Source organism: Symphalangus syndactylus, chromosome 12 (genome assembly GCF_028878055.3).
Source record: "Symphalangus syndactylus isolate Jambi chromosome 12, NHGRI_mSymSyn1-v2.1_pri, whole genome shotgun sequence".
Taxonomy (NCBI): Eukaryota; Metazoa; Chordata; class Mammalia; order Primates; family Hylobatidae; genus Symphalangus; species Symphalangus syndactylus.
The window spans coordinates 80,216,530-80,229,642 of record NC_072441.2 but is presented as its reverse complement, the minus strand read 5'-3'; the positions used below and the strand labels follow the sequence as shown (position 1 = coordinate 80,229,642).

The 13,113-nt window shown below is 45.3% G+C and overlaps 1 protein-coding gene across 1 annotated transcript in view; it reads left to right on the top strand.

Annotated features, from left to right (window-relative positions):
• Positions 1-3,088: 3,088 nt before the first annotated feature.
• The window catches only part of THEM4 (thioesterase superfamily member 4), a 54,549-nt gene continuing 44,524 nt past the window's right edge, over positions 3,089-13,113 (top strand). Inside the window, exon 1 of the mRNA XM_063626372.1 lies at positions 3,089-6,036. Within this exon, the coding sequence (XP_063482442.1) occupies positions 5,938-6,036 (99 nt within the window). The 5' untranslated portion in view covers positions 3,089-5,937. The remainder of the gene's footprint in view (positions 6,037-13,113) is intronic.

The following is a 13,113-nucleotide window of genomic DNA, read 5'->3' as shown; positions in this document are numbered from 1 at the left end:
ATCAGATAATGCCAGTCCTCCACTAACAGTCTTCCTGTAGTTCTCCATTTCCTCCAGAGTGATCTCTAAGCACATATAGGAGAATAGAGTGCTTTGGGATCTTGAAACCCCAGGCTGCTTCTCCAGCCTTTTCAGCCTCATCTTTCACCACATCCCCCTCTTACTGGATGCCCAAACTCCACGGAAACTCTCAGTAGTGTCCTGAACTTGCCAGGTGACTTCATGCTGTCCTTTGACATAGAACCTGCAATGTCCTCTCTTGCCTCATTTGCTGGGCCAACTCCAACTTGTCCCTCAAGACAGCTTGTACGTTACCTGCTCAGGGATTTAGTAACTTGCACAAGGACAGTTTCATTATTCATCTATTGTAGGTTTTCTTTTTGAGACTCTTAAGATATTTGAATTAGTGTCAATCCTAAATGGTTTCATACAATACTAAAGGAAGTCTGGCCTGCAGTGATCCTACAACTACAGAAGTGGATTTGTTCCTTTAGTCACATGTTGGTGACTCAAAATCTATATTAAGCATTTGTAAGTATTTATAAATGATACTTTTTTATTATTCACAGTATACCAAGGCAAAAATAAGCTTTCTTAAGTTGGAATTCTGTAAAGATTGCTGCTTATCCAGTTCATCCCACCTCACTCATTACCAGAATCTTCATGTAACAGCTTGATTGGTCTGTCAATCCAGGTGTCTTTACATAGCAAATCCTACAGATGCCCTTAACTCCAAATTCAACAAAGGCAATGTTGAAAAAGACCAACCCAGCACTCTGTATTTTTTAACTTTTTTTTTAAATGTTCACCCTGTCTTATGGTGCTGCAGCACTCTGTAATGACAATGATATAGCAGAACTTTCTTGGGAATATATCATAACATCCATGAAACCCTACATTTGATGATGGCATGGGAATATATAATTTTCTCCAGGTGTTTCAGCTGTAAAATAGGGATAATAATGGTAATCTCACATGATTATCCTGATGATTAAATGAAGAGAACTTTGAACTAGAGATAAAAAGTTAAGATTTATCAGCAAATAAAAGGTATTTAAACCATGGGAATTGATGAGATAACTAAAGAGAAAAAGTTGAGAGAGAAAAGAAGATTCCAGCCCTCCTTCCAAATGTTTCCCACTCATTAGTTCATTCAACAATTATTTTTGAGTGTCTAAGATCTGCACATCACTGAATGCATGGGTACACCAAAGAGACATGGAAAAAGCCTATAGTCTCCTCAGAGAGAAAGGTAGCACACAAATATATATTTAACTACAAACTATAATAATTGCTTTAAAGGAAAAGTTTCAGCACTCTGAGAGAATTTAATGAAGACCTAATTCAGATTAAATAAAATCATGTATATAAAGCACTTAGCATACTCTCTGAAACCTAGTAAGCACTTTGTTCAAGGAAGGCCTCCCTAAGAAAGTGGCAATTATGCTGACACCAAAAATTTAGTAGGAGTTAGCTACGAAAGAGTAGGCAGAAAGAGCATTATAAGCAGAACATCAACACACAAGAAGGCCCTGGGGCAGGAAAGAGCCTGCGGCACTCCAGGAGCTGAAAGGAGACCTGTGCAGCTAAAGCATATGACAGGTAGTAAATGACAATACCATCTACCTGACACCCCACAAGTAGAAATCTCCCTCTCCCCCATGTGATTAAAATGGCTTCAAGAACCATACGACATTACATGGACATACTGTATGATGGTTAAAAAAAAAAGGACCACACAATAACTCTGTACATTATATTAAAATACTAATGATGCAGATAAATTGTATCTACCTAAAAATGAACCTGCAATTCCTCTTTTCAACCTCCTCTTTCACAGTCACCCTTCTTCCACTACTGAAAGGGAAAATGGACCCTTAACCCAGCCGGAGACTCATTTTGGTGCCTTGCCCCATGGATAACAATTCAAGAATACACCCTTTCCAAGAGTGAGACCTATGACAACAAATCCAAGAAAAATTCAGCAAGAAATATTAAAGCAGCCAGCATCACACTGTTATTCAGTTTTCTTATAAATGCAAGGTTTGAAATTTAACTTAAAATTTAGATGTGAAATGTTATCAGAGGTGCATTAATAAGTGCAATAATAAGAATACAAATACCTCATTATTTTAAATGGGCAAAATATTTGAATAGACGTTTCAATGAAGAAGATACACAGATGAAAAATAAGCCCATAGATGTCCTACATTATTCCTCATTAGGAAAATGCCAACTAAAACCACAATAAAATACTTACACACATCTAGTTACAATGGCTAAAACATAAAAGATTGGCCATACCAAAGGTTGGCAAGGATATGGAGGAACTGAAATCCTTATACACTGCTGGTAAAATGATACAACTACTTTGGAAAAGTTTGGCAGTTTCTTAAAAATTTAAACATACATCTACCACATGATCCAACCATTCCACTCTTAGATATTTACCCAAGAGAAATGAAGGCATACATCCATACAAAGACTTGTACTCACAGCAGCTATATTTGTAATTCACAAAAACTGGAAATAAACCAAATGGTCATCCATGGGTGAATAGAAAAATTGTGGTACATCCATACAATAGAATACTACCCAGCAATTTTAAAAAATAAATTCTCAACATAAGCAAAACATGGATGAATCTCAAAATAGTTATAGTGAATTTAAAAAATCCAGACCACAAAAAGTACATACTATATAATTCCATTTATATAAAACTCTAGAAAATGCAAATTAATCTACAGTGACAGAATACTGTATGACAGAAGGGAGGATTTACAAAAGGGCATGAGCAAATTTGTGGGTAATATTTTGTAGCTCATTATCTTGATTATGGTGATGTTTGCATGAGTGTAAACTTGTATCAAAACATCCAATTGTATACTTTAAATATGTTCAGTTTATGTCAACTATCTCTTTTTTTTTTTTTTTTTTGAGATGGAGTCTCCTTCTGTCACTCAGGCTGGAGTGCAGTGGTGCAATCCTGGCTCACTGCAGCCTCCGCCTCCCGGGTTCAAGTAATTCTCTGCCTCAGCCTCCTGAGTAACTGGGATTACAAGTGCACGCCACCATGCCCAGCTAATTTTTGTATTTTTAGTAAAGACAGGGGTTTCACCATGTTGGTCAGGCTGGTCTCGAACTCCTGACCTTGTGATCTGCCTGCCACAGCCTCCTAAAGTGTTGGGATTACAGGCATGAGCCACTGCTCCTGGCTTTTTTTTTTTTTTTTTTGAGATGTAGTTTCATTCTTGTTGCCCAGGCTGGAGTACAATGGCGCGATCTCGGCTCACTGCAATCTCCACCTCAGCCTCTCAAGTAGCTGGGATTACAGGCATGCACCACCACACCTGGCTAACTTCTTTTTTTTTTTTTTTTTTTTTTTTTTTTGAGATGGAGTCTCGCTCTGTTGCCCAGGCTGGAGTGCAGTGGTGCGATCTTGGCTCACTGCAAGCTCCGCCTCCCACGTTCACGCCATTCTCCTGCCTCAGACTCCCGCGTAGCTGGGACTACAGGCGCCTGCCACCACGCCCGGCTAATTTTTTGTATTTTTAGTAGAGACAGGGTTTCACCGTGTTAGCCAGGATGGTCTCGATCTTCTGACCTCATGATCCGCCCGCTGCAGCCTCCCAAAGTGCTGGGATTATAGGAGTGAGCCACTGTGCCCGGCCTTAATTTTTGTATTTTTAGCAGAGACGGGGTTTCACCATGTTGGCCCGGCTGGTCTCAAACTCCTGACCTCAAGTGATCCACCCACCTCAGCCTCCCAAAGTGCTGGGATTACAGGTATGAGCCACTGTGCCCATCCTATGTCAACTACACCTCAATAAAGCTGTCTACAAAATTAAAGAATGGTGAGAAGACTATTAAGTTTCATATCATTGGCTTATTCAAAGCCTAGTTCTATCAAGATTGAACATTTGTTCCTTGCCTAAACCATACAAGCTTCAAACTCCTCCACTTCCATAGACTATCAATCCTATTTCTAGACTGTAACCTGCCCTTCCTCTTCCAAATCTGACCAGACATTTTATATGTGCTGTCAACACGAATATCCCAGAGTAAGCCATGCAAGAATGTGGATGACTTAGCTAAATGTGCTGCCGCTACTTGAAAAATTTAGAGTTAAAATTTAATGAAGTTTAAACTCAGTGTAACTGACCTATAATTGCCCTAAGTCTAAGGTCTTTTAAGAAGCTGACAGGTGCCGAGTGCAGTGGCTCATGCTGGTAATCCCAGCACTTTGGGAGGCAGGCAGATCACTTGAGGTCAGGAGTTCGAGACCAGCCTGGCCAACATGGTGACACCCCGTCTCTACCAAAAATATAAAAATTAGCCAGATGCGGTGGCACGTGCCTGTAATCCCACCTACTCGGCATGCACAACATGGGAAGACAACAGACACCAAAGATACTTTGGATTCTTGCTGCTAAGTAAGTATTCAAGCACTACGTGCACGTTGTTACAATTAATAAGGCAATCTGACCCCATCCCTGCCACCAGGAAACTGCAATACTATTAATATATTAAAAAGGAAGACAACTGAGATAAAGGGAATGTGGGAGGTGGGGGGGGGGGTGCTTAGGAGATATCAGAATACAACCTCTTAGAATTACAGAATCTCAACAACCATCCTTTATGCCTGATCTTCGGTTCAGTAGCTCTAGGATTCCAAGGGACCCCTCCTAACTGCATTGCCTTCTCTCTCCAATTCCCTTTGTCTCAGAATGTTACACCTTCCCCCAGTTAATAGTGTGGGCTTAAAATGTATCTAGGTGTTCTTACCTACTGACAAACTGCTGGAGTTGTTCATGGGAAAGGAATCAAGGCAAAATATCTAATGCATTCAGGTCGTCGGAGTTTTCTTTTTAATTTATTGCTTTTTTGAGATTGGGCATCAGTATGTTGCCCAGGCTGAAGTGCAATAGCAATATCTCTGCGAGACTCTGTCTCAAAAAAAACCATTAGAGTCTTCACCTTAGGATGGACTAGGGCTATGGCATACTGGTAAGCATTTAAAAATAAAGGGGTAAGATGGCCTGGATTTGCAGTATCTGAGTAAAGGGAATACTCCAACCCAGTCCGATTTCAAGGTCCCAGTGAGGTTACTGAATTCGAAGCTCAGAAGGTATGCGCCTAGTATTCCCACCATACGAATACAAGAGAGGTAAGTAACCTCAAAAGCATTGATAACAGTAAAATAGTTACAATACCTCTATTACCTCTTTAGTATCCATTACCTTCGTTTGTAATATAATTTAACTGTCAGTTTACATAACAAAAGAGTCTTTAAAGGCGCAAGCGCGCTCCTGGGGAGAGTATGGGGCTGTTGGCAGGGAAAGCAGCTTTTCGATCGTATAAATGCTCTTTGTGCCCAGACTGCCCTCTATAAATCAGCACTATCAACCCTGTTCAGAGACTTGTCCACGACCTCCAAGAAAACACTTTATTCATACTACTCCTAGCGTGCGCTCCTACCCGCCCCAGGGACTTCAGTCTTCCGGGGGAGGGATAACTACTTGGGGACACGGAGCACTGCCTTCGTCCCGGGTCACGCGGGAAGGATGACCGCAAAGCCTCCAGTCGGCGCCGGGTTCCGGGGCTGAGGGGCTGATGGGCCCAAGACGATAACCGGGATCCGCTCCGGCCGCGCTCCTCCTGCCTTTGAGAAGCCCCGGAAGTGGCCCGGCGCTTGGCCGCAGCGGGAAGTCTTCGGAAAGAAAAGGCCGGAACCAGAAGATAGACTCACAGCAATGCCTTACCCGGCCCCCGTCCGCCTCACACCCGGGCCAGCCAGCATCCAGTAGTGCGCACCGCCTCCTCGCCAAGCTCCGCCCTGCGTCCTCCCCAGGGGTTAACTCGCAATGCGCGGTCTTGTGGCGGAGGTAGTGTGGACCGTCCAGGGCTAGAGTAAGCGGAGCCCCGCGGCCCGGAGCCATGCTGAGGAGCTGCGCGGCGTGCCTCCGCACGCCGGGGGCCCTGCGCCGGCCGCCGGTAGGCCGGCGCCTGCCCGGTAGCGAGCCGCGACCCGCGCTGGTGAGTCTGGGCACCCTCGGGCATGGGGCGGGAGCAGGACTCACAGTCAGAAACACGCCTGCGGTAGCAGAGCCTTCGATTGTTATCCATACCCCAACCAGCCAATCTCAGAATAAAAGCTCACTTGGGCACCGCACGGTAGCATAAGCAACAGGGGCCTAGGAATACTCAGTCCTGAGATTCAAACCGTTAGAAAATGGATGGAAAGGTGACCCCGTTTTTTGTTTTTTAAGAGACAGGGTCGGCAGAGCGCTACCTGAACTGCATAATTTAGGCCATCTATTTATATTTTGACAACATCTATATTTTACCAATAATCTTTGAGGCTGTTTTTATTTTTCAAAGATTAAAGTCACGTGAACTAAAAGGTACCACAGCTTTTATCTTCCCTTTAAAAAAATATTTGATCCAAGCGCTTATCTTCCTTTAGGTTAATTAATTAGAGCGCTTTTTATAGACATCACACACAACACATATATAACTACACAGACAGGCAGAAGAAAACCCAGTTGCCATAAGATCTTTCATCACAGGGAGAGGGATCTATCTGCTTTTAATTCTTAGGGTTCCATGAGGAAAACAAAGGTCTCCCCTCTCATGCGGGCATTAAAAGTGGCAAGGCAAAATGGAGAACAATAACTCAGTTGACCGAAAAGAAACACTTTTTCCAGCAAAATAAGGTCCAAGAAAAGGAAAACATAAAGGCCTTATAAATATAATTACAACTTAGATATCCACTTTTAATTAAGCCAAGCACTCCTTAAGAAAATTCTTTTAACTCCCTTATTATCTAACTTTAGCTCCACCAAGCGGCCAATATTTCTGGCTTTCAAACTTTACTTAAAGGCTCAGAGAAAGGAAAATCCAAGGTGGTTGGTAGAGGGCAGGGGAATCGACAAATAGCGAAAGGGTATACAGATACCAAACCAGAAAGGACTCATTCCCTAAGCCAGGATGAATCTGGGCCACGCCAGGCTAAAGGAAGCTATGCCATGGGGTTACAGGCCATGCCCCCAAGGATGTAAAACAAGATGGAGGCCTGCAGCGAAGTTTGCTCTGGAGCATACAGAAAGACATGCAAAACACACAGATTGGCTACAGCTTAAGACTAACCTCACAAATCCTTTCTCACAAAACTCTACAGAAAATATAAACAGTAATCCTCATCATTCCCAACAGAGCAAAACGTCTTCCAAAAGGAAAAGAAAAACCTCCTTTAAAAGTATACTGCTGATGGGATGGAGAGGAGATAAAGATGCCTGGGGGAAGAACTTCTTATTCCTATGCAAATTGTTCCTCCACCAGAGAGAGGAGCTTAATTGCTGTGGGACAGAGCTAGACTCCCTGGAATGGGGAGGGGGAGACTCTGCAGGCACCTGGTAGGGAACGCCAGCCAGCCATGCTGGCGCCTTGGGGCCTGGGCAGTGGCTGTGGCTCATTCCTGCCCTGTGTGGCTATTGGACACCACACACACATGCTGCAGACACCACCATGCACCCCAGCCAGTAAAGAAGTGGGGCCAGGAAGCTACCCCACCCAAGTGCCTTGTGAGTGCACCCGTGACCATTGGGGTGGGTGTGGACCACCTCCAGTATTGTAAAAAGAAAAATAGGTGCCGTTGCTGTCCCCCCAAAAAGAAGAGGAATGCCATAAGACCAAAAGGCTCAGAAACAAAAGTGAGAGGTTTTGAGTTCCCATTTCACTCATCCTTCTGTTGCAGAAATGAAGGAGGACTGGAGAGGCCACAGGGTGAGACAGGAGAACTTTATTGAGTGCACTCAGACCCAGCAGACTAACATCCAAAAACTGGGCCCAGAACAAAGACAGCACTTGACTTTTATACACACTTCAAAAAGGGGGTGGGCTAGCTTGAAACAAGCTTACAGTGACGTGAAGCGTAGTGGCGTGAAAGCAAGGATACAGAGGCAGAACAAAGGCAGTTAATCAAATTGTGACAGGTGCATAATTCAGGATTACATATTGTGTCTGGAATTGGTGGGTTCTTGGTCTCACTGACTTCAAGAATGAAGCCGCGGACTCTCACAGTGAGTGTTACAGTTCTTTTTTTTTTTTTTTTTGAGACGGAGTCTCGCTCTGTCGCCCAGGCCGGAGTGCAGTGGCGCGATCTAGGCTCACTGCAAGCTCCGCCTCCCGGGTTCACGCCATTCTCCTGCCTCAGCCTCTCCGAGTAGCTGGGACTACAGGCGCCCGCCACCACGCCTGGCTAATTTTTTTTGTATTTTTAGTAGAGACGGGGTTTCACCGTGGTCTCGATCTCCTGACCTCGTGATCCACCCGCCTCGGCCTCCCAAAGTGCTGGGATTACAAGCGTGAGCCACCGCGCCCGGCAAGTGTTACAGTTCTTAAAGGTGGCGTGTCCGGAGTTTGTTCCTTCTAATGTTCGGATGTGTTCAGAGTTTCTTCCTTCTGGTGGGTTTGTGGTCTCACTGGCTCAAGAGTGAAGCTGCGGACCTTCGCGGTGAGTGTTACAGCTCTTAAGGCGGCCCGTCTGGAGTTGTTTGTTCCTCCCGGTGGGTTCATAGTCTCGTTGGCTTCAGGAGTGAAGCTGCAGACCTTCGCGGTGAGTGTTACAGCTCATAAAGGCAGTGTGGACCCAAAGAGTGAGCGGCAGCAAGATTTATTGCAAAGAGCGAAAGAACAAAGCTTCCACAGTGTAGAAGGGGACCCGAGCGGGTTGCCACTGCTGGCTCGGGCAGCCTGCTTTTATTCTCTTATCTGGCCCCCACCCACATCCTGCTGATTGGTAGAGCCGAGTGGTCTGTTTTTACAGGGCGCTGATTGGTGCGTTTACAATCCCTGAACTAGACACAAAAATTCTCCATGTCCCCACCAGATTAGCTAGATACAGAGTGTCAACACAAAGGTTCTCCAAGTCCCCACCAGAGTAGCTAGATACAGAGTGTCGATTGGTGCATTCACAAACCCTTAGCTAGACATAGGGTGCTGATTGGTGTGTTTACAAACCTTGAGCTAGATACAGAGTGCCGATTGGTGTATTTACAATCCTTTAGCTAGACATAAAGGTTCCCCAAGTTCCCACGAGACTCAGGAGCCCAGCTGGCTTCACCCAGTGATCTCACACTGGGGCTGCAGGTGGAGCTGCCTGCCAGTCCTGTGCCATGCGTCCACACTCCTCAGCCCTTGGGTGGTCGATGGGACTGGGCGCCATGGAGCGGGGGTGGCGCTCATGGGGGAGGCTTGGGCTGCACAGGAGCCCATGGAGGGGGTGGGAGGCTCAGGCATGGTAGGCTGCAGGTCCCGAGACCTGCCCCACGAGAAGGCAGCTAAGGCCCGGCGAGAAATCAAGTGCAGCGCCGGTGGGCCGGCACTGCTGGGGGACCCAGTACACCCTCCGCAGCTGCTGGCCTGGGTGCTAAGCCCCTCATTGCCCAGGGCTGGCAGGGCCAGCTGACTGCTCTGAGTGTGGGGCCTGCCAAGCCCACGCCCAGCCGGAGCTCCAGCTGGCCCGCAATCGCCGTGCGCAGCCCTGGTTCCCACTCGTGCCTCTCCCTCCACACCTCCCTGCAAGCTGAGGGAGCCGGCTCCGGCCTTGGCCAGCCCAGAAAGGGGCTCCCACAGTGCAGCGGTGGGCTGAAGTGCTCCTCAAGTGCCGCCAAAGTGGGAACCCAGGCAGAGGAGGGGCCGAGAGCGAGTGAGGGCTGTGAGAACTGCCAGCACACTGTCACCTCTCAATATGACCCTTGCTTATGCAGCCCAGGTGGCTGTTATCTAGGCTTACTCAAAAGAGCCTTGCAAGTGCTTATCTCATAATCTTCTCTATGGTTCCCAGACGGCCGCAGCCTAGGCCTACTCAGGCATGTCTTACAACCTTCACTGTGCTGTTTAGATAAAACAGAATACTTGAAGTTACTAGTTACAGAAAACAGGAATCTATAAACTCATAAAACTTGCAGAGCAAGGTACAATCACACGGAAGAGGGGCGGGATTTGAGGGGGACCTTTACTTTTTCTTATCCTTTTGTTGAGGGAGTGCTGGAAGAGTCTCCAGAGCACATCCTTTGAGCCCTGGCTTCTTTGAGAATGTTACCAAGACTACACCCGGGTCCGGGCTTTGCCTGTTACCGCCTTTGGGATGAGTCAACCTCATATAGAAAGCTTGTTTTTCTCTTTTTTAATTTTATTTTGCTTTCTTCACTTTCCTGCCTCACTTCCTCGGGCCCCACATTTGAGCGCCAAACACAGTATAGGACTTTCTTCTCAATTCATCTAAAAACTAGGTTCTTGTCACACAGCCAGGAAAGATCAGGCTCATGGACACTTAGAAGGGTGAGAATAACGGAATTTATTGGGCGAAAAAGGAAAAAGAGAAAAACCTCAGCAGAGGAAGAGGGAGCTGCTCCTACCCTGCCACACAGGAACCCAAGAGGCCAGGCTCCTTGCTCTGCTAATGGCATGAACTTCTGTGGCTCCACCCTGTTCTCCCAGTCAAAGGCTGATGGGAGGTTCTCTAGGGAGCTCTTTTTACTTCGCTGTCTTACCACTTTATAAATGTATAATCAAAGGTCAAGCAAGACCTTTCCTCTGTTCAGGACAACAAAATATAATCATTGTCCCTAACATTTTTACTTCATGTATAATCTATGCTTTGTCTTTACTTCAGATATCTTAGTTTTCACCTCCTTGAACTGAACCCTTTATTATTTCTATTTCTACATTATTATAGTGTCCATCTGGAGTAACAAACTCAACCCCTGCCAAACTAAAATTAATAGTTCCATTCCTGTTTTCTCTCTCCTGATCCACATGTGCACACTAAGAAAAACCTTTCTTTTCATTCTATTCACCCTAGTTTTCAAAGCCACAGCTCTAGATAATCATTCAAGACTCTTCTGCTTTCTCTTTCCCAGTCAGTAACTCCCCACATCCCTCAGTCCCAATGTCCTAAATATCTTAAAACTTTACTTTTCTTTACTCAGTACCTAGTTCAGATTCTGACCATATCTGACCTGGGCCTTTGCAGCAGTCTTTTAACTGGTTTCCCTACCATTGCATTTAACTGTTTTAATTCATTCGTTACACCAGATGGAGCTTTATAAAACCTATGTTCATATTACTCCCTTGCTTAAAACTCCTTAAGTCTCCTCATAAAGGAAAAAGGTGCTGTATCATTCAAGTACTTTCATGATTCTTTAAAGATGCCACTTCTTCAGTTAACTTAATCCTATGTAATAACATTGGTGAAATCATGTGTGAGTTTTCTACTTCTGTCCTTTTATAATATATGAATATATTTTGTTATATTTTAAAATACATATATTTTTGTCCTTGTGCCACCTAAAATCATTTTTCATGCTGGTCTTTGGAAATGCTGACCTAGAAGATGAAATCTAAGCCCTATGGTGTGATCCCTCTTGTTCTTCACATCTTGCTGCTCTTCTTCTCTTTCCACCTTACATATATGAAGGCTGAAATCCTAGCAGTTCCCCAATGTGATATGATTATTTCAGTCTCCTATGCCTTTGCTTGGAGCAGGCCCCCCTCCTCATTCTCTCCTTAATGAACTTTTTATCCATAGGAAATCACTCCACCATTTCAAAGTTTTCCCTGAAAGTCATCCCTTCTATGCCTGTATCTACTTCTCTTGTAGTATTTTTCACATCCAAGGCTGCTAACACTTGAAGGCAGGGTATAAGTCTTGTCTCTGTTTTACCTGTCCCTCACATAGAACCAGGGCATATAGTAGGACTCAAAAAAAGTTTCTTGGATTTAACTGAATCCCAGACTTTAAAAGTTAAAATCAGGAGAACTCACAGTTAAGGGAGTCATTCTAATTCCTAAAAGTATTTAATTAGCTCTGTATCACTGGTCCATAAAAGGACAGTGGAACTGATGGATCCTGGAGTTGCTTGTTTAAGATGAGAACAGTGGCTAATGAGATTAGTTCAAATTCATAACTCCAAAGCTTATACATACTATTTTGCCTCTCAGTTGACATGTTTTGGTCAATACATAGTAATCTGTGATGAATTGTCTTTGTTGGGTTTCTTCTAGATTCATATTCTTTAAAACTTACATAATCAAGACTGGATTCTAAGGAAATAATCCAAAATAGAGGAAAAGCTATATTCATAATGTTCCAGTGGGCATTTTCATTTAGAGCAGCAAAAGATGGGAAATAATTTAAATGTCTACCTTAATGGCTAATTATATAGTATATCAGTTTAATGGACTATTTTTCTGCTATTGAAAATGGTGGTGGGTGGAACCAAGATGGCCGAATAGGAAGAGCTCCGGTCTACAGCTCCCAGCCTGAGTGACACAGAAGACGGGTGATTTCTGCATTTCCGTTTGAGGTACCGGGTTCATCTCACTAGGGAGTGCCAAACAGTGGGTGCAGGACAGTCGGTGCAGTGCACTGTGTGTGAGCCGAAGCAGGGCGAGGCATTGCCTCACTCGGGAAGCGCAAGGGGTCAGGGAGTTCCCTTTCCTAGTCAAAGAAAGGGGTAACAGATGGCACCTGGAAAATCGGGTCAGTCCCACCCTAATACTGTGCTTTTCCAACGGGCCTGGAAAACGGCACACCAGGAGATTGTGTCCCGCACCTGGCTCGGATGGTCCTATGCCCACGGAGTCTCGCTGATTGCTAGCACAGCAGTCTGAGATCAAACTGCAAGGCAGCAGCGAGGCTGGGGGAGGGGCGCCCGCCATTGCCCAGGCTTGCTTAGGTAAACAAAGCAGCCAGGAAGCTCGAACTGGGTGGAGCCCACCACAGCTCAAGGAGGCCTGCCTGCCTCTGTAGGCTCCACCTCTGGGGGCAGGGCACAGACAAACAAAAATTCAGCAGGAACCTCTGCAGACTTAAATGTCCCTGTCTGACTGACAGCTTTGAAGAGAGTAGTGGTTCTCCCAGCACGCAGTTGGAGATCTGAGAACAGACAGACTGCCTCCTAAAGTGGGTCCCTGACCCCAAGCAGCCTAACTGGGAGGCACCCCCCAGTAGGGACAGACTGACACCTCACTCAACTGGGTACTCCTCTGAGACAAAACTTCCAGAGGAACTATCAGACAGCTGAATTTGTGGTCTCACGAAAATCC